This window comes from Thermobia domestica, chromosome 1 (assembly GCF_964235325.1).
Source record: "Thermobia domestica chromosome 1, izTheDome1.hap1.1, whole genome shotgun sequence".
Lineage (NCBI taxonomy): Eukaryota > Metazoa > Arthropoda > Insecta > Zygentoma > Lepismatidae > Thermobia > Thermobia domestica.
This window is the reverse complement of record NC_137454.1, coordinates 107953842-107981413: the sequence shown is the minus strand read 5'-3', so window position 1 is coordinate 107981413 and position 27572 is coordinate 107953842. Positions and strand designations below refer to the sequence as shown.

General features: G+C 36.1%; 1 protein-coding gene across 1 annotated transcript; it reads left to right on the top strand.

Moving 5' to 3' along the window:
* Positions 1-2404: 2404 nt before the first annotated feature.
* LOC145688080 (phosphoglycerate mutase 2-like) lies at positions 2405-24558 on the top strand (the record flags this gene model as incomplete). Its single annotated transcript, XM_081761809.1, is given in 4 exon segments — positions 2405-2632; positions 9327-9559; positions 21006-21270; positions 23355-24558. Coding segments are annotated over 4 exon segments (765 nt in total). The 3' UTR covers positions 23522-24558.
* Positions 24559-27572: the final 3014 nt, after the last annotated feature.

The following is a 27572-nucleotide window of genomic DNA, read 5'->3' as shown; positions in this document are numbered from 1 at the left end:
TCACATTCAGAGTGGTAATGGGTACCCCTGCCAAAATTTAGAGGGGGTGGTCCTAAGTACCCCTAGGTCATTGACCCCTGGCCTTGGGGCCCCTCATTGAGGATAATCAAAAGTTAGGCAGAGTGCCCCCAATACTACTCTGCTCGTGTTGCCTTCTGGCCCGGAGTAAAATTATGTGGGATACATCGACTCAACTTATAGTGAATCCCAAGTTAATGTCGAAGCTACCGAATGGTTTCTCCACTCACACTGAATTGTACTCCCAGTTCCTCACATATCTGGCCACTGTTCCCCTCAACTGCTGCCTGAAGATCTTCATTTTGCACATGGGTTGGTCTTCTGGAACGTGGTGCGTCTTCGAATGTTTCGTCACCACCCTTAAAATTGTTAAACCTCCGTTGCACTGTCCACATAGTCACGACACCCTCACCAAAGGCCTGGCATATCTTCCGCCCCGCTGGAGCGGTGTTTGACCAAAATTGCAACTCGTACAGCATACACGCCCTTATGATGCTCTGTGGAGGACTGATGTTCACTCTGTCCTTACACAAGTTCAAGGTGCAACAGAACTGCACAACCAGTTAATATGTTGGATATACCCACACCAACAACTGATCTTCACCTTATCTTCATTCGCATTCAACTCACTGTGTGAGGACCAATTGAACACAGACCTCCACAAAAAGCGACATAACTTTCTTGGTTATTATATTTCCTCACTTGCTAATGAGGCCAAAAGTACAAGCAGGTCAATATCTTCCCCAATAATTGACACTGGATGTGACTATTTGAGAGAGAGTTTTATTGCTGTACACACAATCTGGATATGTGCATCTCCAGAGGCTTGAAGAACACTGGTGCCAGCAGACAGAGATGCTTAGAAAGTATTTCAATAAATCTAGATTTGTTCTTCAAATTCGCAATTAACTTCTCTTGAGATATGACAACTGATGTTGAAGAAGTAAACATAACAGTTGGGGAATGTAGCTTGAGAGAACGCCTTATTCGCTGTATGCTTAGTCAAGGAGTAGTACTTAACGAAGTTTTATTTGTCATTCCGATTCTATCACTATAATTTCAATGAAACTTGGATGTTATATTATGTGTATTATGGTGTATTTAATGTAAGTTTAATTGCTAATCTCAGAGGATGAGATTGTCAACTGATTAAGAGAAAGTAATCGGAAGAAGGGATAGTTTGGGGGATTTTAAAAAAAAATCCCTCCGTTATTTCCGGCATGTGAGGTAAACCGGTAAGTGTAATACCTGGTGTGTAAGTTCTTTGTTATTCAATTAAAGTAAAAATAATCAATAGTGCAAATACAACATGAGTTATAACTATTAAAGTGAGAACTTGTTATTATCTTGAAAAACCACACTTTGGCAGCCATTTTCCAATATAGCGGCCAAACCCGTCACTGGATATTTCAGAACTTTTAGTATGTTGTTATTATGATAAAAAGGCCTTCCGCCTTATGCAGAGTCGTTTTGACATATGATTAGAGTCATACTAAAAACCTGACTACTGCAGGAAACATATGTTGATCGAACTCTTTAGCATGTCACTAATCACACTTCAAAACGACTCTGCATAAGGCCCCTTGTGTCCATCTTAAACACAAACTAAATACAACTTTCTTACGAGGCTGTCTATAATGTTTATTATAAATTAATTAGAAATGTTACAGTTTCGGAAGTATATCACTTTCTTCTTCAGACTACTAATCCAACTGAAATCTTGCTCAGTAGTTTCAGTTGGATTAGTATTCTGAAGAAGGAATATCCTTCCGAAATTGTAACATTTCTAGTTAATTTATAATAAACATTATAGAGAGCCTTGTAAGAAAATTGTATATAGTTTATGTTGTTATATATACTTTTCCAAAGGTATGTGCAAAATTTCAACTTATGATTTTTTTTCTGGGTTTCGCTTTTTTTTTTTTTTTTTTTGCCTAATTTGATTGGATTATATCCCCCACTATTTTGCTAAATCAGGTTCCAAATAATTTGCGTCGACATAACGCAATATTTGCGATTTAGATTACAATAACTGCCACACAGCAATGATTACTTTCTGCAATATTTCTGTTTCCTTGCTGTAGACAGTAATTTGCGAAATGACCTCCTTGTTGTTAATTTCATGATGATAAATTCATGTGTGGTAGCGGTAGCAGCAATTGTGTACTTTATAGAGTCACTGCTTTATATATAAACTCCGACCTATCTGTTCTTGCATAATTAGTACAACGCAAAGCAAAGTAGGATATAGTATACATGAAGCTGCATCAGTTCCCGAAGGAGCAGGACGCTCATACTTTTCTGCTAACTTATGATAATATTCCAAACTTGGCGATAATTTTGCTTTGGGTAGACTGTAAATACTGTGGAATGAGGTCCGAAGAGAATAACAAAAATGTAATTGCTACTCTGTCACCGTCACCGTTGAAGGTCAAAGAAGGACGTAGAAGTTGCCGGTTGGGCTTTGAAGTAGCAGAGATATTGTTTAAGCGAAGAATTTTTAAATTTTTCAAAATGACCACATATAAAATTGTTATGGTTCGGCATGGTGAAAGTGAATGGAATCAGAAAAATTTATTCTGTGGATGGTTTGACTCAAAACTTAGCGAAAAAGGTAAAGTACTTATGTATCTTGTACTTAGTCTGGATGGGCAGTATCAGTATTCTCTTCAGAAGTGGGGAAATATATGGTAATAACTAGCTCATCAAAAGAATATTTGGCAAATGTTTAGCAGAAGGGGTCCAGAAATACGAAGAAAGAAAATACAAAATTTACGGGAAAAATGGAAGATACAAGTACTTAGACCTAATATAACCTAACCAAGTCTTCTAAACTAAACTAACATAATATATGATTTCATTTTTTGTAATCGCTCATTTTTCATTTTTCGTGATAAGTCATGGAGTATGTTAGCAGAAGGGATCTAGAAGCACGTAAAAAACAAAATTTACAGGAGAAATGGATGATGCAAGTTCTTCCAAGTACAAAAATCTAACCTAAGCTAACCTGAACTAACCTAAACTAACGTAATATTAAGATAAATAAGCGAAATTCTATCTTTTTTTTTTTTTTTTTTGAAAATTATGCTGGACTCCTACACTAACATAACATAACCTAACCTATCGTAAACTTAACTAAACTAACCAAAAGTGAACAGAAGTTACCTAAATGTTAACTTTTTTTTCTTTTTTTTTTTTAAAAAAAAAGAGATGGGCCCCTTTTGCTAAACATAGGCCTTTTCAGTTTAACTTCTCACTATTATTCCCATTAGGCTAAGGGAGATGGATGATTAAGGCAAATAAGTAATGATGTAATGACTGGTGGAATAAGGATGTAAGAGGATACGGGAGTATCATGAGGAGGGGTTCACTCGAGCAGACAGTTCTACTAAATAGTCTACGCAAAATACGATGTGAAAAATTTTTTTTGTGAAGGAAAGAGTGAGTGAATATAAGTAATACTGTCAGTGCACATGATATTGAATAAAATTTTGATTGATATCGATAGTGAAAGTATTGTAAGTGTGCTCTTCCACTCATTTATGCGAATACCTCCCGTCGCTGACGTGCCTGCTCCCTACGGACGCACCCCCTCGCTACCACTTGGGTCCTTCTGTTGCGCTCCTCTTCTGACTCCGTTAGATAGCACTCGTGCTTTTTAGTGGCTAACTAGCACAAGTTCGTTCCACGGTTTGTCCAAGTAGGCCCAGCCCACCTGAAAAGAATCATACAACTGGACCCACCTGGGTTTTTGAGCTTTTTGTTAGTATATTGTTGGTACAACTAAGGTGATCACATTGAAAGTGACTTTTATCAGATTTTGGACTTCCCTTGGGCGAATTAGATGTTTTCATGTTAGAGTATACAACATTCAATGTTAGACCTGTATAAAGTTCTGAATGCACTGAATGAATAAAAAAGCTTACTTTAGCTTGAGGTAATTATAGAACAAATTAATGTACCGGTATGGATTGTGTTTATAGCCGATTTGAAGTAAAATATGCAAATTTTACATTTTAGAAAATATTTTCCTTGAATAGTATGCTCGGCGACGCCGTGGGACGTTATCCCTCATATATTTGACGAGTTTAAGGCCATAGGTGCCTGTACCACCAGTAAATATGTAAATACATTAGTACAGCTAATAGTATTATTTCACACATTAAATGTTAACACAAGTATTCTTCAGTAAAATTTGGTTTTCCAACAACAGTAGTTTAGTTTAGTCATTAGTTGTTGCCCTTTAAATAAGCATTCTGGAGAATCAACACCAGCAATAGCGTAAACATTCTTGTCGAATTTAAGGAGCTGGACGCTCGGAGTCCTGAAGACTATGTAACCCAACTATTTCAGGCACTAAATTTGAACTTCCGTAGTGGAAGTGTCGATGTACAGTAAAGAAAATTGTATTTTCGGGGAAAACTCCCCATGGAAAAAGTGCTCGGAAAATTCCCGCAATTGAACGCACAAAGCATTGGAAGCGAATACTTCAACAATAAAACTATTTATTTTAAGCTGGAAAATATTTAATTTCATTTAAGACATTTACCTTATAAAATAGGAATTCTCTCTTTGTTACTTGTTTTAAATTCATTTTCAAGAAGAAACCGTCTTGCTAATGCTAAGGAGATTTCCGTAATTGAACGTGCAAAGTATCAACATTTATATTATAATACATGAATTATATCTTTGTTTTAAATTGACACATTTGGTGTTCATACTATATTTGGCGAACATTACTAACGTTCCTGGAATCATTCGATCTACATTTGTTCGTTTGTCTGCATGTATCACACATATATTACAGGGTACAACTTTCGGTCTTTTAAGTTTAAATTTTCAGGGTACAAACAGGAGACATACTAAATTTCCTGCTGGGACGCAGTGCCTTATTGGTAGAGCGTTCACCTCCGGTGCTTGGGGTCCCTGGTTCGGTCCCAGCTCGTGTTGTGTGGACTTTATGGTGGAAACGCACCGTGCTCGAGGTTCTCCCGTTTCCTCCTACTTTCTTCATTTCACCATTTCACTCATCTCTCATCATCATCGTCTCCTTTAGCCTAACCGGCATAATCGTGAGTCGTAAAACTTAAAGATTTCATTTCATTTTTTACTAGATTTCTTGGATAGATTTTGGCGGCATAACAACGTAAAATTTCAAAACGGCAGCATTTTCTTTTTAAATGGCGGTTATCCACGCTACAAAGCTCAATTTTCGGTCTTTGAAAACAAATTTTCAGAGTAGAAGCTCGAGATTCTCTAAATTAGTTATATATGTATTTTGGCAGCGCTCCAACGTAAAATTTCAACTAGCGTGTATGCATGCTACAGGGTGCAATTTTCGGACTTTAAAGTTGAAATTTTGAGGGTAGAAGCAAAAGACATTCTAAATTATCTGTATAGATTTTCTCGGCGATTCAATATAAAATTTCAAAATGGCAGTCATTTTTTTCAAAACAGTAGTGAACAGAAAATTGTTGCAAGTTGCGACAATGATAATTAAATATAAATTACATTTTAACACTTTTACCCCAAAGACATTGAAATATTTCGAAAAAAAAAAACAATAAAACCCGAAAATACCCATATGGACCCAGGTGGTTTGGGTTTTTTCAAAAATACCCGGGTTTTTTCAAAAATACCCGGGTTTTTCCAAACCCTGGTTGGTTCGTGTATTGTGCACTATAATTTTTATGCCATGCGTCCACTGTATTTACACAGTCCTCCTGAAGTCAATCTGCAAGTATCCTGTTTTATACGGAAATATTTGATACTTTATTTTTGGCGAGCTTACTTTTGCACCTAGAAGATTGAAATTTTGGACACTCATTCAATGCACCACTTGGTATTTTTCAGATTTGTTTTAGATATGTGCCTTAAAACAGGGGAGTACAGAAGGGTAAAAAGTGAAAAAGGGATATTTTTAATAGAAAATCACTTTTTTTTCCTGATTTTCCTGCCCTAGATACACGATGGAGACATTTGAATGGTGCCGTTTGAAAATATGTTTTATTCTGAAGAGAATAATGTACAAATCATGATCCTAGGATAAATAGGGATGTCTGAGGAAATTTTTATATTATATCTGGGGCATTCTGGGGATGTTCTTAGCTCATTGTTAAATATTTTTCCCGCCCTTACTATTCAAGATAGAAGCTTGAAATCTGTACACACATTTAGTATACCCTTAGTATTTCCCAGTTGATTTTGAGATCTGTGCGTTAACACAGGGGAGTCCAGAGGAGATCAAAATTTGAAAAAAAAAAAATCCCGATTTCTCTCAAAACTTTCCGCTTCAGGGACATGATAGGGAAATGTGAATATTAGTATTTTAAAGGCTGTTCTATTATGAAGACAATGAGGTATGAACCGTGAACCTAGGATAAATAGGGATGATGCTGTAGCTGCTTGACTGAACGTTTATAATTTGCCTTAAAAAAATAATAATAATAAGATGGTTATGAAACATTGTTTGGGATTGATATAGGTTAACGATTGGGGATTCATTCAAAATTCAACACCAATACTTTCACTTTAATGGCATAATTAACATTTAATACTAATTGCTAATGTTTTTTCTTCAGTTCACGACTTGTATTATACGAGGAGAAAGATTTGATTTTTTTTTTAAATCATGATTTTTTTCCATCCTGAAAATTCGGCTATGAAGCTCATCTTCAGTGCGCGAAATGCCTGGCTTGAGTCCCGAGGGTGGTACATTAGAACATAGTGACTTCAGATGCCAAACATTGTCTGCTCTATGACTGTAAGACTGTACTTGCATGAAAAGACACTGTCAGAATAGGGAATATATAAAATAAGACAAATTCTGACCAAAGCATGTAATATCTAATAAATAATACCGTTACAGTTCATCCTTCTTTTATTTTCTGAGATATTTAAGCTGTAGTCTCACAAATTGTATCTCATAATGTGCCTGATGAAGGCAAACATACTTTGCCGAAACTGTAACGCTGTTATTTATTAGATATTATATGCTTTAGTCAGAATTTGTCTCTTGTTCTATACAAGAAGTTCCAAAGCTACTGAGCGGTATCCAGAAGAAATATATATATATATATATATATATATATATATATCCAGAAATCAGATTTGAATGCGGATCGCCTGATTGATAGCCTCAAACTCACTCCTACTTCACTCACTTCCTCTCAAAATCAACGGCACAAGCAATGGAAATCCCTTGGTGTTAGACTTTGTTTTGTCATCTGTCATGCAATGTTGCCACATCATTATGTTTTTACTGGGAACTAGCTCTGTAACAAGGCCCCGAAGTTTAAATATCATGTGATATTTTCGCATACTTTTTACCTATCCAATATAGATGTACCTATTCCGTCTGGTACTTTACCTGAAAACCCCAATGCTAAGTCAGCGATGTACCAACTGAACCAGTCGCTCAGTTTTTCTTAAACACAAATGCTCCTCAAAATTTTAATAGCCTCTCTTTTACTCCCTAAAAATGATCCTAGCTACTCTACTGTTCGTAAGATTGTTCTCTTCTATATGTAAAATATGACAAAACTTTTTTAGAAAATGTCAGCTGTAATTTAAATTAACGGTCCGATTATCCTGTTTCATGTATTTTCACGAGAACTAGGTCACACGAATCTAGAAGGAATATTTTAAAAACAAGGTTGTAGAAAATATTTATGTAGTTATTTTACACTTACGGTGATTTCGTGACACAAATTACAGTTCCGTAGAGTCGATTTGCCCACACATAATTAAATGTTTTTTTGGACATGTTATGCATAAATGCATTATCTAAAACATATACCAAAATCACATTTCTCACTGGTCCAGTAGCTAGCATGTATGGGCGCCTTTGGTGTATGCGATCATGCGTTCAGTTCCCGATGGCGATAACATGCTGCAAGTAGAAAAAGAAATTTACCCTTTTTGTTTCATTTTCTCTACCATTAATTCTGAATATCCGGAAGTTAGTACCAACCAGTGGGATAATTGTTTTCCAAGTAGAAGGCGCAGGCAGTGTAACGCACCGGAACCCCCGAACGAAGGGGTCCAGACCCGCCCCGCAACCAATGTTTGAAGTTCATATTACTGAATATCTAAATTACTGCGTTATTCACTTTATGTGAAATTTGTATATTTTAAAATTTCATGTTAGTAGCAAATTTGATTTGATTCCTTTCTTTAGTGCTAACATGCAAATAATGTTTAAAAGTTAAAATAAATAAAGTATTAAAAGAACCAACAAAGCTCACTCGCATTGTACAATACACAATATCATGGGGGTCCCTGGTTCGATCCCAGCTCGCGTCAAGTGGACTTTGTGGTGGACAAACACCGTGTGCGTGGGCTTTCTCTGGGTTCTCCGGTTTCCTTCCACTTTCTTCATTTCACCAATTCATTCATTTTTTATCGCCCTCTCCTTTAGCATTGCTGGCATAACCGTAGGATGTAAAACTTAAATATTTAATTTTCAATACACAATATGTTGTACTTAGCTAATTTAGGCTAGGCACTTGATTGCAAAGTAGCGAAGAAGTTACTTAACAACGGCAAAGCAGATCATCAATATATCATAATAAATTATCAGTAAATATATTACACACTTTATGTGTAATATGACTTTGTTGAAGAGGCTGAGTTGCTTTGTTTTAATGATCTTTGCCATTCGTGTCTCTCAGAAGAGAGCTAGGGGGTTCCGAGAAAAAATGTATCGGGGAACCACATATATAAATCGATTCAAGTTGGGCCGTTGGTATGGCTTCTGACAAGATCAAACTTCAACTGTTATTCTTCAGAATAATTCGATGATTGTGGGAGGGTACAAATACTCTCCTATACTTTGACCAACTCGCTCATTGGGGACCAAAAATATTTTCCTGTAACGGAGCCTCGAAGAAATTTCGTCAGTTTTTAATGAGTGTAATTAGTGTAATATAGGTATAAAAGTCACAGGAACACGATTTTTGAACTTGAGTATATCAAAATGTCCTATATACGGACACGAATTGGATTCTAAAAGGGAGATTTAGAAGCATTGTACATTCACTTTCAGAATTTATTTTTGTAAATATCCTCGGAATGAATTGGTGGACATGGTAAACTACATCTGTCTGTAACTTACCTAGTGTCATTCTCAGTAGTAAGTTAAAAAAAAAATACTTAAATAGTTCTGAGATATCAGGAAAATTTGTGTAGGAATGACTCTTTTTGTACACCGTTAGTATCTAGACGTCACTCAGGTTTCCATCCAGGTTTGTTGTACATAGTGGTTGATTTTCAGTCGGAGAGTGATTAGTGTGTTTATATTTTTACAGGACTGACAGAGGCACAGTCAGCAGGAAAGGCTTTGAAGGATGGCGGCTATACTTTTGATGTTGCCCACACCTCTGTGTTGACAAGAGCACAAGTAACATTAGAGGAGATTTTAAAGGCAATAGGTCAGCCGGACCTTCCTGTTCAAAAGACGTGGCGTCTTAACGAAAGACACTATGGTGGCTTAACAGGCCTCAACAAGGCAGAGACTGCCGCCAAGTATGGAGAGGATCAGGTTAGTGTGCATTGTGTCAATACAAACTGCATCACATGTATTCATTATATTTGTTATGTTAGAGTATTAGTTCATTATATGATCTTCCCCCTCCTGTATAGTCCCATACTTGAACTTTCGTTGTAAATTTCTTTTCTGTGTATTTACCAAAATTCTAACTAGTTACTTACTGTGTTTGAATTAGGTATTACTCCACCCTTTTCTAAGCTATAAGTCCATGTCTCATATAACTTCGCTGCTTGAACGGACGCTAAACTCAAAACCACAAATCCAATGGAAAGTGCGATATATGTCCAGATAATTGTGTACGGTAACAAAGATGATTATCAGGGTATACAGGGTATCCTGCTTGAAGGTAGTCCGGAAAATGTTAGTTAAAAAAGTAATGTGCAAGCTCAGATAAATCATTTCCATGACATACCTTGTATGTGTAAGAAATGAAATGAAATGAAAATTAGGTTCACAACAGGTTTTGGAAATGTCCACTCTGAGATCCAAACAGAACTGAACACGACGCTACATGTTTCTGAAGATAACTGCCAGAATCTCTGGTGTCATCGCCTGGATCCGAGTGTTTTCCAGTAATTCATCCATTGTACGTGGTTTCTTAATGTATATACAGTCATTTAGATGATCTCATAGGAAAGCCAGGTGGTCAAACCTGGTGAACTTTCAATGAATACACCAATCCAATAGTTTTTCATAATTAATACCCGCCCTCCCACAAAATATCAATACATCTTCATTACGTCGTGAAAGCAGGCTTGCGCAACTGTCTCTCGTTCTGTCGCTGTCTGTAGTTTCTTATGGACTAACATTCTGTAAAAATGTAAAGAAAATTCTTGAAATAATTACAGCAGGTGATGAATGTTGTCAGGGCCACCTTCGAGCGGGACACCCGTTACTTGAAGTAAGAATACTTATATATTTTCCATCCTGTTTATGTTAGTTTATTTCTCAGTTTTTCCTCAACCTGACTGACAACGCTTTCAGAAGAATGGAAATCGAAAGTGAAAACGTAAATTGTTACGCTTAACAAACATTAAAAAGTATCCAAGATTAGTATGCTACCAAAACAAGCAAATACTTTGTAAGATGAGAATTTTACATTTCAGTATAACCAAATGTGAAAGTTTACTATCCTTTAACTTTCTACAGTTAGTATCTCGTGTCAGAAGAAAACTTGTTGGAATTACTACATTAAAGTATGCTGAGTGATGTGGTTGGAAACAATGCATTTCAGTTCTTAGTTTATAATATAGGATGGAGCGTTTTCAGCTACAGTTTTAAGGTCACACCATTTTACAACAGGAGCAGGCTAATTTGTGCAACATTTTGATGACCTTGTAGTTCAGTAGCGCTACTCTGTGCATGAGTTTAGTGTATTGAAACTAAGTTTATCATATCAGCATGTGTCCACGAGGATGTTTGGAAACCAACTAAATTATGGAATAGTTTCTTGGTGAAAGTAAATGAATGCGTAATAAGAGTGCTCAAAGGAAACCATATCAGCAGAGAACATCTGTGATAACCGAAAACTTAAGGGTGGTAGGAGTTGCTAAGCGTTTACTACGGCCTTCTGGTCAAATATTAGTTTAACTTGATAGGCCTGTATGTGACTTTAGCTACGGAGATATACTTCCATCTATATAAAAGACAGCTTTTTGACAAACAGTAAATGTGCCAATATTGATGCAGTGAGGCGTGTAATTCGCTAATAAAATGAATAGAGTGAGATCGAACATGGCTTCAAATAGAGATGCAAGGGCTCGGGAAAAAACCGGCTTTTTTGGAAAAAAAAAACTCGGTTTTTTCTGCTTCGCTTTTTTGCTTGGGAAATTTTGGGCTTTTTTCAAAATTCTGCTTTAAATTGATAAAGCAGACTTTGTTTCGCTTCTCTATAACACAAAAGTCATTTAATTAGTGGTTGATGCTGATAATAATATAAAACTTCGAAAATAAACTATGAATTTTGAAAAGATATTTCAATCAATTTTTCTTCAACATATTTACATTATGAATTCCACAGGATTAACCAATGTATATAATAAGAATGTTTTAACCACCTATATACAAAACTAAGCAGAGTTGGCAAGAACCACGGTTGTTTTTGAAAATGCCGAAAACCCGTTTTTTGGGGTATGTTTAAACCAGGCTTTTTTGGTTTAAACCAGGTTTTTCTGATTTAGATAATTTGCTTTATGTATTTATATTACATATTGACAGAAATAAGTTTGTTTCGCCTTGGTGTTATTATGCAACAGCGAGGTTATGCCGGAAGAACTCCCATAAGCTTTCAGTGGTAGAGCGTTCACCTCTGGTGCTTGGGGTCCCGGGTTCGATCCCAGCCCCCGCCAGGTGAACTTTGTGGTGGACAAACACCGTGTGCGTGAGTTTTCTCGGGGTTCTCCCGTTTCCTCCCACTTTCTTCATTCCACCATTTCATTCATTACTCATCATCACCGTCTCCTTTAGCCTAACCGGCGTAACCGTGGGACGTAAAACTCAAAGATTTCATTTCATTTTCCCATAAGCTTAAAGAAGTCCGGAAAGTAAATTTCTTAATTGAGAATCTCCCGCCCTAGCCATCGGGAAAATCCCGTCATTACTTGAAATGTAACACATTAACGGGAAAATCCTGTTATTGCTTTGCATGTTAAATTTATAGGTCAACGTATCATAATCAGTACGCTAAAACTGAGGTATTAAATTACAAATTTAGTACGGGTACGTAGATATCATTGAAAGTCCAATCCAAGCTAATGTTGGAAGCTACGTAGGCAATCGATAAATTTTGCCAATTTCTATCAATATATTTAAGCAATCTTGGCCTCTTTATAAAACAACAGGCAATTAGGCATGCAGAAACATACAATTTGGTTTCGTTTCATATGTTTAGGCTTAACATCCTTACGAAATACCGAGGTTATCAAGGAGGACTTTCGCTTAAACTGACATCCGAACGGCTACTTGGTTTACGCATGAAAGAAGGGTTGTGATTCGACCGAGAATTGAACATGGGACACCTTGATTAAAAGGTGAAAGTGAAATAAAACTATTGCAAGTGGTTTGATATCTGGAAACGTCACCATGAAGTTCACATGATTCGGAATTTTAATTCTTTTTATTTTTTTTGGTTTAAACCAGTTATTTAAAAAAAAGTTGGTGTAAACCAGCCAACCCTAAAAGTAAACACTTCTTTTAAAAAAATACACAAATAACTAGCAAAATAGTATGTAGTGTTTTTACTTCAAAATATTCCATTCTCTCTTTTTGAAACAAAATAAAATTAAAATAAAACATAACAGAAATACTTAGATTTATATGATACACTTAAAGGCTGCACATCTAGAGCTTTTGGTTCTGTATATTCTTGAAATTCTATAGTTAAGTTTTATATAACCACCATCACGGTTTACCCAATCCTTAAGTTTTCTGAATTTTTAACAAGAGAGATTCAACATATCATTACGGAACTCCCCCACCCCCCCAAAAAAAGGACTACGGAATATATTTAAGTTAAGTTAAGCTAAATACAACTGCACAACAAACATGACTGAGTGATTAGCTTTTGCGCTTCTATCGGGAAGTCCGGGATTCAACCAGCATTCGACCATTCTGACAAAGCTTTTCTTCATTCAATCTGTGAATGTAGAAATAGTGCGTGTACTGTGAGTTGGCCGACTTCCTTTCTTATTGTTTTTAAATCGTTATTATTACTAATTACCAGCAGTGACGGTTTGCGAAGGTTAGGGGGGCGGTCTTTCGGACTGAAGCCCGTTCCCCAAAGTTACGGAATGTCTGCAAAAAACGAAATATCTATTAGTTATGCCTGTGCTCATAAACTTCAAACACCTCCCAAATAAAATTAGGACTTTTTAGAAAACGAACCAATCAGTAAAACCCTTCCTAAAGTACTTTTCTAAATCCGCTACTGATTATTTGTATAAATTGGTATTCAAGGTTGTGTCCAGAAAATTGTTGCTAAATCACTTCACAGCTACAGTATAACAGAAATGTGGAAGTACGGTTTGACGGATATATTGAAAAACGTACGCTTTGACGGATAAATAGAAAAACGGGCAAGTTTAACTTTTGCGCTAGAAGCTAGAGTACTAAGCTCTTAGAAATGAAACACGGATGACAAACTAAAATGATCTAGAGAAGAAAAAAAGATGTCGATAACTCAAAAGTTAAAATAAAGTTAAATAGGCTCTAAAATTGCCCTCAAATACTACATTCTTCATGTTAGGTTTAATTCGTAAAACATGTGCTCCATCCATCTTGATGGTGAATTTCAAAACGAAATATCGCATTTAGGTCATGGAATTCTTATCTAACTATAGAATATACTATAAGAAAGCTATTTAGATAGAAAAATCATGAAAATGAAAAAAGCCAAAATTTCCAAAATTCTCGTTTTTTTTTTTTTTCAAAAAAACCGGCTTTCTATGCGAAAAAAACCATCGATTCAAAAAAGCCGGCTTTTTTGCATCTGTAGCTTCAAATGAACTTATCTATATCAAATAATGTACCTGCACGCTCTAGCGCTTCATTACTACTACAATCCGAAGTCTCAGAGATATCAGTACAGATTTATTTGTGTTCCTCAATTCCTATTACACAATGATGTCAACCTAAAACTGAAAATGATCCATCATGTTTAATAAAGGTTAATAAATTTTATATATTTAAGCTACGGAATTATCTTCGGTATTGTCTCTTGGTGCGTAGATTCGATCCCAAGTCATGTGGATGTTACAATGAACAAATAGATTATTCGAGATTTCCTCTTAATCTCCCTTATTATGTACACTTAACTGTATAACGCTTACTTGAAATTTCGTTTCGTTTAAATGGTTCTGAAACGAATGTTTTCACACTGAGAAAGACGAAAGTCTCGCTGATCTAAGTTCAATAAGTGTGCTTTAAACTGTTGTAATTTAGTGCCACTCCGAATAATAAAGGATTTGAGTCATATTTCTTAAAGTATATTCTATAGACTATAATATAAAATATTTGCAGCTAAATTCAGAGAAATGGTTTCGTGTAATTAGCGTTGCATAAAATTATCCACAAATACCAGATCATCATGAAAAGAAAAAAAGAAATAACTTTAATTCATGTAGTAACTCTCCAAATTCATAACTTAAACCAGGCAAACCTAGTTTAATGTTAACGACGACTGATTTTAGTGTATAATAAATTAACGAAGGTAAAGAAAATGAAACTACATAATCTACTTTGTGTTAATTCTTTATTTGATTGCCCTTGAGAATAATATATATGTATTTATGTAACGCAATCTGCCATTTGTGTGCGTTTAGAATCGAGTGTGTCTTTCTTCATAAATTTTCCAATAAATCAACAAAATCTCGCAACTACACAATGGGAGAGATAAACTTTAATAAAACGCACTTATATCAAGTTCATGTTTTCCACTTCTAATGCAGCTATTAATATTCCAAAACTTTTAGAGTTATGTATTATATTAAAATTGTTTCGGTAGAAATAGATAAATAATAGATAAAAATAAGCTTAAAGCAGATGTTTTAATATATATTTTTTTGACTTAATAGTTGATTTGAGTACAGACTATTACTGAAGGTAGCATAGTGAAATACTAAAATTTTGATGCGTGTTTTTTTTTGGATTCTGAATGAAGAAAACACAAAGGATGAAATATACAGGGTTCCCACAATCTTGGAAAATCAGGAAATGTCAGCGAAATGAAAACATGTCAGGGAAATCATGCATTTTGCGTAAAATGTCATGAAAAGTCAGGAAACGTAAAAGTGCAAAACATTTCATGGAGCATAAACTGTTTTTTCAAAACTGTCACAGGAGAGTGTGAACCATTTTTAAGGAAATTCCCGAGTCCTGAGCCGTTTGTTTGTTTCCTGTACTCAGAATTTCTCTCTCTCTCTCTCTCTAGTAAGGAATCTAATGAATCGTTGTCAAGCAAAGCATTATGAAACTTGCTGACAGTGCAGTGAAGCTTCTTGCTTTGGATTTGACTGCAAGTGTAAATTTACTAGAAATAAGAAAGGTGGATATTGGTTCTAAGACAGAAAAACTACTGAAAAAACTGAAAGCATCATGTAAAGATAAAGTAGTTTTTCGACTTGACTGTAGAAACTTTTTGCAGGGCACAATCAAGAAGATTGTGGAAAGGAGCCCTCTGAAGTACAAACTAGTACATGCTCTGTCAGCTTTGGACTCCAGGGTACAAAAGAATAATCCAGAACTTGCTCAAACTAGGATGAAACGCATCCTGCATAAGCATAAGAGAATATCTGATTCTGTACCTGAGAAAGCAAAGTATCAATTTATGTCTTTCTGTACTGAAATCCAGAGGTCTCTTGCAGTTGACTTCAGAGAATACGAAAAGAAGGTGGGCATCATCAGGTTAGATGACCTTTGCAAAGATAATGTCCAAGAAACAAGAATATTCCGATTTGTGGCATATTGTGAAAATATGTTTAATTTTATCCCACGGCAATACCTCAGTGGAGGTCGGGTTCTTAGTCAGTAAGACCAACGAAATCGAAAATTCTTTGATAGCGCAGAGGCGGGTGCATGATGCAATTATGTACTATGGAGGTGTGAAATCTGTTCCTATTGATCGAAGAATGCTTCTGTCAGTTCGTTCAGCTCGGAGACGCTATGATGAATACCTTAAACAGAAACGAATCGAAAGTGCAGAGGAAAGTAAAACCAAAGGTGAAAGAAGAAAACTAAGTGCTGAAGTTAAGAAATTGGAAGAAGGAAGAAACAAATGAAATTATATTACAAACAAGAAGATGCTCTTGTAGAACAAATCCAAGGACTGAAAGCAAAACAAAATTATGTTTAAAAATGTAAAAGTGAGGATTAACATGTCTCAGAGTTGGTAATATTAGGACTGACAGCATTATGCTCAGGGAGAGTTGACAATATATTCTTCGCTGCTTTTTATTGTTTTTTCAAGCCAAAAAAAAAAAAAAAACGCAACCTGCAGATCCCGGTTACTTTGGTATGCAATTTTTGTTAGTTCCCAGTTTCAGTGCAAAATGGCATCAACGTCTATTGGAAGATCAACTACGAATAGAGTGTGTGAAGAAGATTTTGCCCGTTTTGTAAATGAGTGCCTTGATTGATGATAGTATACAGTCAAACAGTAGTAGTGAGGAATCTGATGATGAAAAATCCAATAATATAGTTCAGCAAGGAACTGTAAGTTATGAATATTTCGATATGTCATCAGGCTCTGAAAGCACCAGTGAGAACGAAGTTAATCATAATTCATATATTAGTGCTTCCGATACACTTATTAGTCCATACGGCACAGTTTGGTGTAAAAAAAGCCCCTCCTGCATCACGGACTCCAGCACATAATATAATGAAGTGTTCTCCAGGTGGTTCAAAGGGAGTGAAAACAACACGTCTAAAAGATGCGTTTGACTGTTTCGTTTCATAATCATGAATGTAATTTTACACTGTACAAAGCTTGAAGGAAGAAGGCTAGCCGCGCTGAAACGAAAAAAGTGAGAAAATGTTAGTCTGGACAAAATGAATGCTTTCCTTGGCATTTTGTTACTAGCAGGAGTAGAAAAAAGCTGGGATGTGCCAATCAGGGAACTGTTCCTCTCTATAAAGTCAAACTCAATGTTCAAAGCCACTGTGTCTGTCAACATGTTTGACGACATAAAGAAAGCCTTACGATTTGACGATAAACGCACAGCAAATCCTTCTTGAAAATGATAAACTGGCACCTGTTCGGTTTGTGTGGGAAGTAATTCTTGGAAACTACAGAAAAGTGATTGTTCCGAGTGAAGAAGTTACTATAGATGAACACCTAGTAACATGTTGATGTAGGTGTGAGTTCGTCCATGATGGTTCTGTATACAAGGAAGGAAACCAAATAAACTAGTTGATAGAAATCTGGAAATCAATGTGGTCAAAGATCTCTGCAAAGCCGTTGCTGCAACTTCACTAGATATTACTATGAATAATTTATTTTCCAGTATCGATCTGACTGAGTATATGCTACAACAACGACATACGATTGTGAAAACACAAAGGGAAGACAAACGCGATATTCCAAATGAAATGGAAGTCTTATCTCATATAGGAGTAGGTTTTTCAGTGTTTGCTTTCAAGCAAAATGTCACTATGTGTACCAAAATGATGTGTGCCTTCAAGCAAAATGTGTACCAAAGAAAGGCAGTGAATTTGATAAATATGATGCATCATAAGGCAGTTGATGAAAATAGCCAAAAGAAAGCCAGGTATTATAAACTACAATAACAAAGTAAAATGTGGAGTTGATACTATGGATCAAAATGTTAGGTAGACAAAATAGAAGGAGACTCTTTGATCTGTGGTCAAATATGATGGATATGGAAGTAATAGATAGTCACATTCTTTCCTGCACGCAGAATCCAAATTACTATGAATGCAAGAAAGACAATCAGGAATTGGCGGAAAATTTAATGAAACCATAGATGGTTCTAAGACCACACATACTCAACTTCTCACTAGCAACAATTAGTGCTTTGAAGATGTGTGGAAGTGAAAAGGTATTAGCAAGTTAAGAAAAACCAGGACAAATGGAAAAAAGATGTGAATTTTACCCATACAATATTCATAGAAAGAGTGCATTGACATCCTTCAAGTGTGGAACAGAGTAAAATGATATGCAATTCATGCGTTTTGTAGATACAAAAAATCGATTTCAAAATTACTGAACAATGGTGTCATTTGCATACAAGAATATCAGTAATTGCATAAATATTACTTTTCCATTTCACACAGGTGTGTTCAGAATTTTAAAATAAGGTACAGTCCGCAGCAAAAAACCTGCAACATGATGCAGGTTTTTTGCTGCTGACTGTACAAAATTATGAAGTATATGATTAAACTGAAAAATAGTGTATTTGAGAAAATATTTTATTGCAATGTGTTTTTTGTATTTTCTACTAATTGTAAAATATAAAATAATTGTGAACATTGTTTTATAGTTTATGTACTTATAAAGTGCCCATTGTTAGTCTGTTAAGTAATAAATTAAGCAATGACACGGCTGCAAGTTATAATTTGCATCAAATTCCAAATAAAATTATTTAAACACTTTAAATAACATACAGGGCCTCAGAGCCCCTACATATGCACTAGAGCAAATTTTCTGAACCATGCAGCTGATAAGGTAACTTTATTATCAGAAATGTAATTACTTGTCTTAAGTTTTGATAAAGAACTTGTTGTTGGTTGTTCACTATAAACTTTTACATAAAACTTTGCTCATAAGAATATTAATATCTTGGTATTAGCTTCAACATAATTTGTTGTAGCACACAGTCCTCCTCTTCATAATAATATAAGCTGTTGTTTCCCTGGACAACAATTACTCCACATACATATAAGTCTCAATATTGTTTGCTGATTAGTATGCACCTACACAACTACCAAGATCATCTCATCTCCATTGTTAAGTAATATATGTAGGAATTCTCTTTCCTAACGTCCTCATAAATCCTTACATGGTAGTTCTTCAACGTCTCCATCTTATAGACCAACCATGTGCAACAGCCGGCGCCCGGACCAGTCCTGGCCCACTGAATCCTTCCATCCGGCCCGTCTGACTCCTTATTTAAAATATATTTTTTTACATTATCTTAAACTGAATAGAAAATATTTCCTGGATAACTGATGTGAACATTGGAAACTATCATCTGCGTTGGAACATCCAGTGTACCACGGAAAATTGAGAGACTAGTTCAGAACACGAAGAATCAAATTCTCTACTAAAATTATAAATAACATACTTTTCTGCATTTCTTTAGTATATAAATATTGTGGTTACCGTTATAACAGTTTTTGTATTCTTGTGATGTTAGTGCACGATGAACGAGTTTCTTCATTAAATATGGCCATTATGAAAATGTTATATATTGTCTCATGTGGCCCTCAACGCCAGAAAGTACTCTGTGATTGACCCAACCCCTGTTCCAACTTGTACATACCTGTTATAGACCTTAATCACCACAGTAAACGATAAAAATATATCAAAAATATAAATCTGTGGCTACTGTAAATTTTTATAGCACTTGCTGTCTAATATCATAAAACAGTGTAAAATTTCAAACCTATCAGTGGCATCTATTGATAAAGTCTTACTGCTTTCATTAGATAGTGACGAAAGCAGTAAAATGAAGCGGAGCGCTCTAAATAAAATTAGTTAATTTATAACTCAATAATCATTAAGCATATTTGACAAATGTTCGTGGAAGAGATGATTACTTCCCTTGTTAAGCAAATATACTAGTATAATTGCGTACCACAGTAATATCTGTGCAGTTACGAGAGGAAAATATCTTTAACGGCAAGGAAAATAAAGGAACGAAACTATTTAGTAACTTACTAGAGGAAAAATTATCAACCTACCACTGTTTATTGTACACTATTATTTCGATTTTATGTTCACACATTTAACGAAAAAAAAAAAAAAAGCGGAAGAGAAAGAAGGGATAGTAGAAAATGTAGATATACGTCGCTCGCGGGATGCTATATTTACTCTTAGAATCGATATATCTGCTTGTATATGGGTATTTTGATAACCATAGACAAAACTAGTATCAATATTTCAGATACTATGGACTGGCACTATAATCTATATTTGCATCGTTATTACAAAACTCGATTTCATAACAATTCATATGTATGTCGTTAAGTCAAACATGAATTTTCGGAATTCATTCTTGTGGAAATTGTTTCTTATTAGTTTTAACTTTGATATATTTGATCATTTTTGCTCTGTGGATTCCAGTATGGTATTTTCCAGTCGTGGGAGGATTAAAACACTGATATAGTGTACGTATTTTCGAAAACACTAGGTTAGATTCAGTGGTTTGTCATTTAACAATCTGTCTGAAGCAAGAATTTTTGTATGTTTATTTGAATTTTTTTAACAATTATTCAGGTCCATCATTTTAAAACTACAAAAGTTGCAATATTAAAATATTATGTTGTACATCTTAAGTGAAGCTTTTTTTAAAAATATATATGTGTATATATATATATATATATATATATAATCTTTATTTAATGAACACTCAATTTAAGAAGAGAAAACCTCACGCAATTCATTAGAAAGGGTTTATAGTGTATTATCAAAATATTGCTTTAATTCTTCTTCAGAAAACAGCATTTATTTTGCAGATGTTCATCCTTTCCGTTTTACTTTGCTCCCTCTATCCGGTATGAAACCCATAGTTTTCCATTTTCATTGTTGATCATTTGAAAATTTTGTGTAAAAGAAGTATGTAGAAACATAATGATTTATAAACAGGATAAATGTTTCTGTTCATAATTTTGCTCTAATCGTATTTAAGATTATTTAAGTGTGTAAAAGGAAAGTAAAATAGAAACCACTGCCTATTTATTATTATTATTATTAATTGGCCAGGTTCAAATATGGCGTCGTAGCTTCGATGTTCCACCTCCACCCATGGATGAGGATCATCCTTACTACAAGACCATTGTAAATGATGCTAGGTACGAGAATGGACCAAGTAAAGAGGAATTTCCAAAGTTCGAGTCATTAAAACTGACCATTCAGAGGACTTTGCCTTACTGGAATGACGTGATTGTTCCACAGTTAAAGGAAGGCAAGAAGATCCTTATTGCTGCTCACGGCAACAGTTTACGAGGGATTGTTAAGCATTTAGATAGTAAGTATGTGACAAAAGTCTATTTTCTGTATTTACAGAGATCCAAATATAGCTAGAAACCATTTTACATCGGAAAAATTCATAATGGAAGAAGGAAATCATATTTTTGGAAGGAGGTGTATCAGTTTAAATGGGTGGTATATGGAATTCTGTAAAGTCTAATGCCTTATATCAACATTTTTCAATCTTTTTTTAGTTTTCGGCACATTAACTTTGCTATTTTAAAGTTCTACTCACACCTATAAAGAAGTTAATTTTAATTTTATATTGTTAATGCCAAATTACTTTGTATTTTTGATATAAAGAAATATTATATGTTACTGCAGCTGCCTATCAAGAACGAAAAACATTTACTATTACCGATTTAAAAGATACAAATAAAAACTCTCCTGTAAAGTCTTCGTTATATTCCTAAATTACCTCGTGGTACGTCATTGGTTTCGTCCCAGCTTATCATTTGGAACATGCTTTCTTTCTTATTAAGGAAACCAATCAGGCAGTCGCCTGGTAAGACTACGGAATGTAACTGAATAAAGTCTCAGAGATTTAACTCATTATCGTCCAATTTTGCAGTTAATTATGACTTCCTTGTTTAAGTGCATCACTCAGGTGTGAAGGAGACAGAAAGGCCTCAGTAATTACCTAAGTAAAAGGAGTAGTATTTAAACTATTTTAAGAAAAAGGTACAAGTGCTTTTCGTTCCTAGATGCTGGATCTTCTGACCTAATACAATTTTGAAAATCAACTAAAAAACACATTAAGTTTAAAAAAAAATCTTTCGTAAAGAAATGTAGATTGTACATCATTTAGTTAGTCTTTTATAGAATTAATGTAATTATAATTCCTATTTCAGTTTTTTTTTTTTTTTTTTAAAGAATTGTGTATCAAAGATAATAACTGATATGTATTTGGAAGTACAAAGATAAATCAAATATAGTCAGTTCCCTATAACACTGTATTTCCCTGGTGATGAATAAATGCACAAGCAGTTTTCGACAGTCGATGACGATGTAATTCCGGTATTGTTCAGCGAGTTTGTTCATCGTTCTGAAAAGAAACTTTCCGGATTTTCACAAAGAAACGTCTCCACAGCTTACTGAATCTCACCATCCGAGATTGACGACGTAACGTTTTCTTACGTTTCTACAGTTGCTGCTGTTTCATGTGTCCATGCATTGTAATGAAGAAGCATTCATGAATAACAGTTTCTTATAATTTCTGATTGTTTACCTGTTTTAGTTGCTCTTATAGCAAACACAGTGCATTGCAGTGTTCACAGTTTCACTGTGTGTCTGGAACCCAGTCAGAATAGATCTCTTCATACTCCAAATAAGCGTTAGCACCAGTTTCTTACGGGACAACTACTGTTTAATTTCTTGCGAATAGAAGCAAACGGATACATCCACTCCATGCTTTTCCTCTTGTTCTCCTGTTCATAATGATAGGCTCATGTTTCGTCGCCTGCTATTATTCGTTCCAATATACTGGAATTATTATTATTATAGTGTTGGAAGTATAAGTTGGAATAATTGCTTATGCTGAGCTGTAAAGTGTTTTAGACACCTACCACACATTAACTGTGCTTTACCTCAAGTCATCATGCACTGTGGCGTATGCAGATCACAGCTGATGCCCATGGTGACCGCTTTTTGTGCTGGTATGATTATTTACTCTTACCTGCACAAGACATTCACCCTACTTGATGGGCGATTTTAGGTACTTTCGTTCTTATATTTGTTTCTCTTGCTTTAAAGCATTCTGCTCAACCTGTATATGTTTGTTGATCATGACACGTGCTCCACACTGCGCCAGCGGTGAATTTTCGCAGGTTTGATTTCATGTACCCTCGGAAAACGTAGTACCGTGCGTTGTAGCTAGATGACGCAATTGCTGAATGGACGTCAATGTCTGACCTATAACAATGGGATGGTGCGGATTCATTCTCATGTTGCCTTTATTTTCTGCTTTAAAATTGTAACCTTACTATTATTTTGAAAATCTTGTTTCTTTTTTATGTTAGAATTTCTTACACTTCATCTAGTAAAAAATTTCACATTATTAAATTGAAACTCCCTTCTCTTTAGATATGTCTGATGAAGCGATCATGAAGCTAAACCTGCCTACAGGAATTCCCTTCGTGTATGAACTGGATGAAAACTTGAAGCCTGTAGTGTCGATGCAGTTCCTTGGGGATGAAGAAACAGTAAGGAAAGCTATGGAAGCTGTTGCTGCTCAAGGCAAAGCCAAGTAATGTGTTCATCGTGTCAATCGTGTGTTATGTATCTTCAGTGATGTACATAATGTAGACTTGAAAAATATCCATCTGACAATAAGCGTAACATCAAGGGTTTATTTATGGCCAAGAACAGTAATGTAGGATAATGTATTTTATCACAATGAGCCATTTACGTGTCTAATTTCTTTGTGGAAAATGTTGTAGTTAATTTATGTGGATAATAGGTAGCTTAACTCAGCACATAAACAATTATGGTAATTGAATTCAACAGAGTAATCCTTCTAAATACCATTCTGAATTTTCTTGCAAAGTGTTTCAGAGTTAGGTAATATCCACACTTACTTACTTCGCTTTAGTGTCCATTTCTGTATTGCTCAAGTTTAATTCTGTGCTCGTATGAATATCAAACCGCTATTTGTTCACTCATAGTTTGAATATGTTTCATTTGATTGTTAAACATACATGGCCCGTGGCCACGGGACGTGGAGTGTAGAGTTCCAACTAATTGAAGTGATAATAATGAGAGAAAACTTGCATTAAAATTTATATCGACGCATGACACTTTAAAATGTATAAATCAAGGAGATATATGTATTGCACGCCAACGAGATCCAGAATTTTCGAATAATATTGCTGGTAGTGTTATGTTATTTATTATATTGAATTCTTTGTAACATCTATATTTGCTTGTATACTTTTTTTCAATATACTAGTAACAGTTAAACATAGCAAAGGAGATAGAAAGGGAATAGAAAGAAAAATTAAGTATTCCAATCATACTAATTAGAAATAAAAGTTAGTTTTAATATGCAAGTAAGTGCGTGGCTCATTATGATAGAAGACACGCCTACTTAAAGACCACATCATCAGATTGTTACGGCTTAGATAATTAAATGTGCAAAAAGACCCTTTGTTGTAGATACGACGAATAATAAAAGTAGTACAGTATGCAGAAACAGATATTCTGTCACAAATGTAAATGTATGTTTGTTGAAGATAAGAAAAAAAGGAAACAATAAAAGATAATATTTGTGTTAGCATATGAAATTAAAGTGTTCATTTCTTTTCCCATCGAAATATCTTTTTACAGATACGTATTGTATACTTAACGTATGATAAAGAGGATTCAATTTTGTATTTACATAAGTTTAATAATAGCACATTATTTATCAGTTTTATTCTATTATTGTGCAGTAAAATTTCACTTTAAAATATAAACGTAGAGTAGCCAACGTGTCGAGAGGTATCCCACAGTGGTCTGAGTGACACTGTCTGTACCGATTAATAGGATCACTGTTAAAATCTTTACACGTGACGGTAACTTTAACGGTAGCTGTCTGTATTCCATGTACATGGAATACTCACCGCTTGAACTACCAGTATACAGTAAGGTCAGTTCACCTAAGATGGCCAAAGTTTGTGCGCTCACCTGCTCATGTCAATCTCTTCCTCCACCAATGGTTGTGCTCGATGTGGTGGCCACGAGCCTGGACTATCGCCCTGCAACGCAATTTCCACTGAAGCAGTGCGCGTCGAAGTTGTGTGAGGGGAATTGTAGACCACGCCGCTTGACAAGCTTTCCATAGCCCCGCTATGGTGGTGGGACGCCTTCGCACGAGGCCTTGTTTTAGAAGGTCAAAGGCGCAGAAATCCATCGGCGACGCATCTGGTGACTTCATAGGTATGGACGAGAAGAGTGTAACAGACACACCGGTCTCCGTGCCCATACGCCGATAATACGCGACAGAACTGCGAGCAGTGTGACTAGATGCTTTGTCCATGTGGATCCACACCTTCCGGATGTCCCTGCCGTACAACTATGGGATGTGCGTTGTGTATAAGGGTTCCATGATGTTCGTTTGAAAGTAGGCTGCATTCACCTTGGCCTTCGAATTCACATGATGCATTGACAATTTCCCACGGGCGCAGAAACCTGCCACCATCATGCAGCCTTTCGAAACACTTCTCGCGACATTCACGGACGAACTCGCCGTGGCTCTACGCATCATGTGTGAATAAAAAATGGCCCTGGGCTTATTGGTGTCGTCAAGGTAGATCCAGGCTTCATCCAGAGTAGCAACCCACTACCATTTGTCACCTGAGAGGTACTGTTCATACAACTTCATTGCGTTAGTAAACCTCTCTTGAATGTGCCTTGGTGATAACTTATGCCCCATCGCCTTATGGTGTTTTTTCAGTCCCAAATTGTCCTTTATGATACGACACACTGTGCTCTGTGATATCCTGCATGAGGTGTCAAGGTTGCTTTGGGTGGGTGAGTTGTCCTTCACAACTGATGTCCTGATGTTTCTCACAGCGCGTGGTGTCCTGGCTGGACATGCCCGTTTCCTTTTCACTCTCACGACTTTATCTTGATATGTAGGGCCGGTGTTCTTACAGCGCTGGCTTCCCTTGCTACTGTACGCCTGCTGATATTGTTGCCCCTTGCCGCACACATTTTCACAATCCTGACTCACAGAATTAAGCATCGGAAAGTGTACATATGTACCCTTTCCAATAAGGTGTCACTTTAACAGACGTAAAAGCTGTTTCACCACAGCTTCCACACAGTGTTGTACGTGACTCACTACTGTTCACGGGCTATTTCCTTCTGGTTCCTTCTCTACGCTGTGCTCGTCATCAGCTCTGTAAAATTGACCACTTTAGGTGAATTGACCTTTTGTAGATACTTATTTGATACATGTAAGTTCCGCGTGATTCTGTCTACTGTCTTTTGCAGAGTGGTTTATGATTCACTGTAGTGGACTAATAAGCACATAAGTAGACGGCTAGAGGTTTCAGAAGTGAAAAGTAGCCCTTAAACTACTCTCGGTATAACACTTAAAAGCAGCAGATAAAATATAGAAAATAAGAAAATGTAAAAATAATATTTGGTCTAGGAATTAGTTCGTGCGGTTGGTACGCACACATTGAAGCTGTAGTACAAACACAAAATACATAAATACCTTAAGAAAAATATTGTCCATCGCTAGCCACCACTTTCGCCCATCTGTCAGGCAATGTACGGATTCCGTGGCGAAAGAAGTCCTCATCCTTGGAAGCGATCCAGTCAGAGACCCATGTTTCGATATCTTCTGAAGAAGTAAACTGCTGTCCAATCAAATCGTTGTTCATGCAATCGAACAAGTAGTAGTCCGAAGGAGCAACGTCTGGTGAATACGGCGGGTGGGGTAAAACTTCCCATCCGACATTTTCTAAATAGGTTTTGACCGGTTTTGCGACATGTGGGCGAGCGTTATCATGTTGAGCAATAAGTTTATCATGTCTGTTCTCCCATTCTGGTCGTGTTCTGGCCAGAGCTTGCTTCAAACGCATTAATTGTCGTCGATAACGTTCTCCATTCATAGTTTCACCCGGTTGCAGCAGCTCATAGTACACCACACCTTTCATATCCCACCATATGCACAGCATAACCTTTGCACAGTGAATATCTCGTTTTGGTTGTGATGGACCTGGTTCACCTGGTTTTATCCAGGCCTTTTTTCGTTTAGGGTTCTCGTAATGGATCCACTTCTCATCACCCGTAATAATTCGATGCAGAAACCCCTTTCTGCTCTGTCGTTGAAGCAGCAATTGCAAATGGTTTTTCGTCTTTCAACGTCTCTGTCTTTCAATTCATGTGGAACCCAATGTGACATCTTTTGAATCATTCCCATGGCTTTCAAGCGTTTGGAGACTGTTGTTTGATCAACGCCTAATGCTGCTGCAAGTTGTTCCTGCGTTTGACACGAATCCTGCTCGAGCAATGCTGTCAATTCTTCGTCTTGAAATTTTTTTGGCTGTCCAGCTCGCTCTTGGTCTGCCAAGCCGAAATCACCACTTCTAAACCGTGCAAACCACTTCTGACACGTTCGCTCAGCTAGAGCATGGTCACCATACACTTCCACCAAAATACGATGACTTTCAGTCGCACTTTTCTGCATGTTAAAGTAATGCAGCAGGACACCCCGCAAAAACACTTTATCAGGCACAAATTGCGCCATGTTCACTTAACTACAAACTGGTGTTGTTGACGCTTTAATCCACTGCCCTATACTACGAACGA